The sequence below is a fragment of the Scylla paramamosain genome, chromosome 9 (assembly GCF_035594125.1).
Source record: "Scylla paramamosain isolate STU-SP2022 chromosome 9, ASM3559412v1, whole genome shotgun sequence".
Lineage (NCBI taxonomy): Eukaryota > Metazoa > Arthropoda > Malacostraca > Decapoda > Portunidae > Scylla > Scylla paramamosain.
This window is the reverse complement of record NC_087159.1, coordinates 8,415,001-8,423,115: the sequence shown is the minus strand read 5'-3', so window position 1 is coordinate 8,423,115 and position 8,115 is coordinate 8,415,001. Positions and strand designations below refer to the sequence as shown.

The window sequence follows — 8,115 nt, the reverse complement described above, 5'->3', positions numbered from 1 at the left end:
TGATAGAGAGGTGGCCCACAAAAGGTACTTAAGCCTTCCTTCACCAGAATCTCATGTACTTTATATTTCTGCCCGGAACCATGCCAAGTCTGTTCTCCAACTAGCCAAAAACTCCTTCATTAACAGAAAATGTCAAAACCTTTCAAGATCTAACTCCCCTCGTGATTTCTGGCATCTAGCCAAAAATATCTCCAATAACTTTGCTTCTTCTTCTTTCCCTCCTCTACTTCAACCAGATGGCACCACTGCTATCACATCTATTTCTAAAGCTGAACTCTTTGCTCAAACCTTTACTAAAAACTCTACCTTGGACGATTCTGGGCTTGTTCCTCCCTCTCCTCCACCCTCTGACTACTTCATGCCTCGTATTAAAATTCTTCGTAATGATGTTTTCCATGCCCTCGCTGGCCTAAACCCTCAGAAGGCTTATGGACCTGATGGGGTCCCTCCTATTGTTCTCCGAAACTGTGCCTCCGTGCTTGCACCTTGCCTAGTCAAACTCTTTCAGCTCTGTCTGTCAACATCTACCTTTCCTTCTTGCTGGAAGTTTGCCTACATTCAACCTGTTCCTAAAAAGGGTGACCGCTCTAATCCCTCAAACTACCGTCCTATTGCTTTAATTTCCTGCTTATCTAAAGTTTTTGAATCTATCCTCAACAGGAAGATTCTTAAACATCTATCACTTCACAACCTTCTATCTGATCGCCAGTATGGGTTCCGTCAAGGCCGCTCTACTGGTGATCTTCTGGCTTTCCTTACTGAGTCTTGGTCATCCTCTTTTAGAGACTTTGGTGAAACTTTTGCTGTTGCCTTGGACTTATCAAAAGCCTTTGATAGAGTCTGGCACAAAGCTTTGATTTCCAAACTACCCTCCTACGGTTTCTATCCTTCTCTCTGTAACTTCATCTCAAGTTTCCTTTCTGACCGTTCTATTGCTGCTGTGGTAGACGGTCACTGTTCTTCTCCTAAATCTATTAACAGTGGTGTTCCTCAGGGTTCTGTCCTGTCACCCACTCTCTTCTTATTATTCATTAATGATCTTCTAAACCAAACTTCTTGTCCTATCCACTCCTATGCTGATGATACCACCCTGCACTTTTCCACGTCTTTTCATAGACGTCCAACCCTTCAGGAGGTAAACATATCACGCAGGGAAGCCACAGAACGCCTGACTTCTGATCTTTCTAAAATTTCTGATTGGGGCAGAGCAAACTTGGTATTGTTCAATGCCTCAAAAACTCAATTCCTCCATCTATCAACTCGACACAATCTTCCAGACAACTATCCCCTCTTCTTCAATGACACTCAACTGTCCCCCTCTTCTACACTGAACATCCTCGGTCTGTCCTTTACTTATAATCTGAACTGGAAACTTCACATCTCATCTCTAGCTAAAACAGCTTCTATGAAGTTAGGTGTTCTGAGACGTCTCCGCCAGTTTTTCTCACCCCCCCAGCTACTAACTCTGTACAAGGGCCTTATCCGTCCATGTATGGAGTATGCTTCACATGTCTGGGGGGGTTCCACTCATACTGCTGTTCTAGACAGGGTGGAATCAAAAGCTTTTCGTCTCATCAACTCCTCTCCTCTAACTGACTGTCTTCAGCCTCTCTCTCACCGCCGCAATGTTGCATCTCTTGCTGTCTTCTACCGCTATTTTCATGCTAACTGCTCTTCTGATCTTGCTAACTGCATGCCTCCCCTCCTTCCGCGGCCTCGCTGCACAAGACTTTCTTCTTTCTCTCACTCCTATTCTGTCCACCTCTCTAACGCAAGAGTTAACCAGTATTCTCAATCATTCATCCCTTTCTCTGGTAAACTCTGGAACTCCTTGCCTGCTTCTGTATTTCCACCTTCCTATGACTTGAATTCCTTCAAGAGGGAGGTTTCAAGACACTTATCCACCAATTTTTGACCACTGCTTTGACCCTTTTAGGGACTGGCATTTCAGTGGGCATTTTTTTTATTAGATTTTTGTTGCCCTTGGCCAGTATCCTTCCTACATAAAAAAAAAAAAAAAAAAAAAAAAAAATATATATATATATATATATATATATATATATATATATATATATATATATATATATATATATATATATATATATATATATATATATATATATATATATATATATATATATATATATATATATATATATATATATGATGACAAAGATAATGTGAATAAAACCAGCATCATAACCATTACCACAATAACCACCACCACCACCACCACCACCATCAACACCACTACCATCAACACTACCACCAACAACATCAATATCAGCAAGCACCTGGGGTGAAGCTGGAGGTTGGCGGGCTTCATTTGAAAACGTCCCCACGGCTGCCAACAAGACTCGCTTGGTATTTTCTGCTAAAGTTAGTGTATATCACCATATCCCATATTGTTTATATAAATATGAATCACATCATATTATCCATCATTTCAATATATTTAAAATGTATTGACTCTCTAGTTTTCAAAGTTTGTGTGATTTGCATGAGTACCAGCACATATAATGAACACCTTTTCGCACGGATAAACAGAGGAGAGCGCCTGCCAATACCTTAACGGGAAGAGTCTTCTATAGAAGTTAGGCGTTCTGAGTCGTCTCCGTCAGTCTTTCTCATCCCCAAGCTGCTAACTCTGTACAGGGGCCTTATCCATCCATGCATGGAGTATGCTTCACATGTATGGGGATTCCACTCATACCGCTATTTTTAGACTAAGTGGAATCAAAAGCTTTTCGTCTTATCAACTATCCTCTGACTGTCTTCAGCCTCTTTCTCACCGCCATAGTGTTATATCTGTTGTTATCTTCTACAATTATTTTCATGCCAACTGCTCTTCTGATCTTGCTAACTTCATGCCTCCCCTCCTCCCGCAGCCTTGCTGCACAAGACTTTCTTCCTTCTCTCATTCCTATTGTGTTCAGCTCTCTAATGCAAGAGTTAACCAGTGTTCTCAATCATTCATCTCTTTCTCTGGGAAACTGGAACTCCTTGCTTGCTTCTGTATTTCCACCTTCCTATGACTTGAACTCTTTCAAGAAGGGGGTTTCAAGACACTTGTATAATTTTTTGACTACAGCTTTTGACTGTTCCAAGACCGGCACCTCACTGGGTCTTTTTTTTTTTTTTTTTTTTAATCTTGTTGCCCTTGGCCGGTGTCCCTCTTAAATAAAAGCAACAACAACTCCTTATTATGCAAGTAATGTGGTGGTGGTGGTGGTGGTAGTGGTGGTGGTGGTGGTGGTAGTGGTGGTGGTGGTGGTGGTGGTGGTGGTGGTGGTGGTGGTGTGTGTGTGTGTGTGTGTATGTGTGTGTGTGTGTGTGTGTGTGTGTACGTAATGATGGCGACCCCCATAACACTTGAGGTAAATCAATGGAATAAGAATTTCTACAGCTCTGCACAATATTATATTGTTCCATAAAGTAATATCGCCGAAGTCGCTAATGAAAGTTTATCTTCTAAATATTTTATAAAGGAAGTCTATAAAGAGACGAATCATAATTGCTCGCCGTCAGTGCTGCACGAATAGACGAAAGAGAGAGACTCAGTGCGGGTTGTGTGAACATTGTCGCTCGCTTTGTGCCACGAGATACTTAGAAAATCCGAGAATACATTTCCATGGCTGCCAACAGGACTTGCTTGGTATTTTCTCCTAGGAACTATTGTTGAGAGTGAACCGAGAAGTGTTATCGGCAGACATCCTGAACGCGAGAAGACCCGTGCATCAGTTCCATAGCGGAGCGCTCCAGACGCGAGGACAGCCATGAAGGAAACACGAATGTTGCTGTTCCTAACACAGATCTTGCGCGCGATGGGATTGTTTCCCTACCGCTTCTCTCATGAGCCTGCAGCGGCCACCTCCAGCTGGGGACTCCTAGTGTACTGTCTAGGCCTATCAATCACATTCTGGACCCTGATCGTTGTGACATTATTAGACCTCATAAAATTACTGTCATTTTTCCAGGGAACGTTTCTTGTGGCCGTCATATTCTCGAAAGTTAACTATATAGTGTTATTGATCCTCGTGCCGCTCTATTTCCTCCTGTGCAGCCGTAAATTCGCTAAGGCTTTAGCTTCCTTGGTGAAGTTTCATAGTGAACAACTTTGTCGGTTCACAACAAATCAACTAGACAAATGCGTCTTCTTTCAACTTTTCTACGTTCTTTTTTCCACGACTGTTAATATAGTTCTTTCAAGATCCATATACCCTGATAACACTTGGATAACATTGTTAAAGGACATCACGATTACATCGTATTATTCACTATTAAGTCTTGTTTTCCCGATGTTCTACAACGCATTGTTCAGGCTCCTCTCCATCATGTTGGCCGCCGCCTTCACCCCTATTGAGCAGCTTTACGGGAAGCATGTTCCTGAATCATCCTTTGAGGACCTTCGGGTAAATCCAACACCCGTGGAGGTGATGCCTTGGCCTGACAACCGAGCACAAGGTGAACAGCCACGCCACAAAAACCTCACAGGTGACATGAGAAACACAAGAAAAGAGTCAAATCTATCGAAAGGATACTGCGAAAATTCATTTAATCCTGCTCATACTACATGGGGAACCTTGAAACTTGTCGCGCCCCAGCAGGAGGGAGACGCCCTTCTCTTCGCAAGACACAGCGTCACGGTCATAGAGCAACTGGAGGGAACCATTACAAGCCTCCTTGCTCCGGTGATCTGCGTGCACCTTTTAGGAATATGCGTACATAATATCGTCCTCCTGATATTTTTGGATTCTCATAATGAAGGAACACTTCTGAAATCCTTGATGTCCTTGTCTGGAGGGATGATACAGGCCTATTTTTTGGTGGATGCCCCGACGAACTACCGGAGGAAGGTGAGCGAGGCATCACGTAGGTTACATAAGAACATACGAATATAAAGGAAGGTGCAAGAAGCCGTCAAATGTGTGCGTGGTATCCTTCTCGGTGTGTCCAAATTGCACCTGATGAAGTGTTACCCAAAATAGCAGAGCAATTCAGTTTTTTGGTTATTATTTTTTTCCCATGATTTTCAGTGCTGCTCCTGCTACTCCTTTAGGATGCTGACAAGTGGGTTGGGGTACTGTGGACTGATGAATCCCTCTTTACTGTCAGACAACTGTAAGGCACAATGCAAGACAACAGCTGACTGTGCTTGGCTTGGCGGGCTCAGAAGTTTCTATTACTACGCCATTCTGTTTTAAAGTGATTTTAAGCCCCACTTTAGAGTGAAGCAAAATTTGACACTGAATTTGTCAGCTTCGCTTCGGGAAGACTAATGCAATGTCGAGCACTGTATAACCACTGCTAATACTACTTCCACTACTGTTGCTATTACTGCTACATCCCCTACTACTATTGCTGCTGCTGCTGCTGCTACTACTACTACTACTACTACTACTACTACTACTACTACTACTATTACTACTACTACTACTACTACTACTACTACTACTACTACTACTACTACTACTGCTGCTGCTGCTGCTGCTGCTGCTGCTGCTGCTGCTGCTGCTGCTGCTGCTGCTGCTGCTGCTGCTGCTGCTGCTGTTGGTGCTGCTGTCGCTGGTGCTGCTGCTGCTATTACTACCATCACCATTATTTCACCACCACCGCCATCAACACCATCGCTACCATTATCATTATCACCACCAAAACAGCAACAATAGTACCAACAGCAACAGTAATATCAGCACCGATAACAACAACAACAAGAACAATAGCAGCAGCAGCAGCAACAGCAACATCAACGCAACAACAACAACGAGACCAACAACAACAACAACAACAATGGGAACGACTACAGCAACAACAATAACTACTACTACTGTTACTGCTTCAACTATCAATAGCTGCTTAATGTGTGTATTATTTATAGTATTTTTTTTCTTTTTTTTTATTTAAAGAAAGAGAACTGGTGTTTTTTTTCTTTTTCCGAGTTAAAAATCATCATTCACTTGTCATCTATACGGAACCTTCCCGCCGTCCATCGCCAGGAATCTGGACTGCAAATTTAATGTTCTTTCTGTTTTTGGACTACTTCAAAATCAATGGTGTTGGATGTTATGTCGTTCCCGACTATTTTCCCCTTTCTCAATGGATATCTTACAGAAAAGGCCTTTTCTGCCTTTGTGTGGAGCACATTTCAGGCTTTCAGTGGGTCTTATAACACTGACTACAAAAACAATAACACTACTATTTTTTCTACTATTACCAATTATTATTACTATCATTACTGTTACTGCAAATACTAATACCATTCTCGTCCTGGCAGTGTGATAAGATACGAGAGAAACTTCGTCGCTGGAGTCTCCATACCACTTCTCCGTCGCTCCTGGACAAGGTATTCTGTGGGCTGCGTGCCTGGGCCCGGATTCACAGAGTCTTAGAATTATGCTAAGTTTTACTTAAAGTTGTCTAAACTACACATAAAACTTAAGCACAGGCGCAAGTACAGCATGATGTGATGACTGCAAAACAGTAAGATTCTACACTTTTTATGTAAGAGGAACACTGCCCTAGAGCAACATCAAAATAAATAAAAGACCAAATGATGGTGTCAGTCCCTATAGAGAAAGCCAAAAGAATGATCGAACAATGGAGGACGTGTCTTGAAACCTCCTTCTTGAAAGAGTTCCCGTCATAGTAAGGGGAAATACAGAAGCAGGCAGAGAGGTCCACCGTTCACAGAAAAAAAGTTACAACAGATTTAGAATTCTGGTTAACTCATGCATTAAAAATGTTGACAGAATAGAGGTGAGAGAAAGTAGAAAGTTTAGTGGAGCGGGGCTGCAGGGTGAAGATTTTAGGAGAGCAGTTAGCGTGAAAATATCGGTAGATGACAGGAGATGGCTTTGATTCCAGCAGCGTGAGTGGAACACCCAGCCAGTCACCAAGATTTCAGACTTAGCTTAGCACGAATTTCAGGATTGTGCCAGCTGTTGTGCTGGTTGGTGATATTTCATCAGATGAACAACGGGAAATCTCCTAAACTAAAATATTAATAAACAAAGGACAACTTCCGTGATGTTTAACAAAGGGTCTGATTCCTACCTATCCTTATCTACCTGTGGTTACACGGTTTTACGTTCTGTTTCCCTGGTCTATCAGAGCTGGGACGGTGGCTGCGAATGAAGTACTTTGGATTTGGCACTTGAGAACCGTTATACTGAGAAGATGCCCTTCCTACTTTAGGACCGAGGCCAGGATTCGAACCCATGCTGAGGACTGCTCGGACCCGAAATCGCACACTGTACCGCTGTGGCCTCATAACTACTTAATACTATATTTACACTTGAATTATAGGGGTGTCTTTTTTTTTACAAATGATAAAAGAAGAGCTTCAAAAATTAGTGAAAACAAACAGTCTGTCTTACGCAAACTAAATCCTCGTTCCACTGACCAACACAGATACACCAAATAACAGGACACCACAGCCTTTAGGGCTTCATAATGACGCGCTTACCACCCGTATTATCAGCCCCACGCCCACGCCACAAAACCACGTAGCGCACCACTTCCGTAAAGGGCAAAAGGAAGCAGGATGAACGACACCTCTGCTGAGGGAGAGAAAATAAGAGGAGTAAGAGAGAGAGAGAGAGAGAGAGAGAGAGAGAGAGAGAGAGAGAGAGAGAGAGAGAGAGAGAGAGAGAGAGAGAGAGAGAGAACTAAAGGAGAAAGCCATTTGAACCGATGAGAAGATTTTCCTGCTCATCCAGTTGGTATGTGAAGAAAGAAGTAGCCTGAGGGGCAAAGGGTCTTGGTACCAAAAGATTTCACAGATCATAATAAAATTATGTATTTATCTTATCGAATGTATATATACGAAATGTTGTCCTTTCTTAGTTTCCCATTATTCTTATCCATTTTACGTTTTGCACAACAGGTGTATGACGAGTTGGCAGAGAGTAAGATGAAGGTGGCGGACATGCTTGGACTCTTCCGCCTTGGACGACACTGCGTACTTCCTGTGCGTTGTGTGTGTGTGTGTGTGTGTGTGTGTGTTAGCCCTTTCACTGGAACATGAAACAATTAGCAGCAGGAGAAGCAATGCGTGGAGTCTTTATAAGCATCTACAGTAAAGTTAGCAATGAAAAAGAATATATTTTTGGAATT

General features: G+C 42.5%; 1 protein-coding gene across 1 annotated transcript in view; it reads left to right on the top strand.

Annotated features, from left to right (window-relative positions):
* The first annotated feature begins 3,824 nt into the window (after positions 1-3,824).
* Positions 3,825-8,115, top strand: part of LOC135103904 (probable serine/threonine-protein kinase dyrk1) — a 20,028-nt gene continuing 15,737 nt past the window's right edge. Inside the window, 4 exon segments of the mRNA XM_064010832.1 lie at positions 3,825-3,892; positions 4,322-4,691; positions 5,060-5,121; positions 5,716-5,814. Coding sequence (XP_063866902.1) covers positions 3,825-3,892; positions 4,322-4,691; positions 5,060-5,121; positions 5,716-5,814 — 599 coding nt within the window.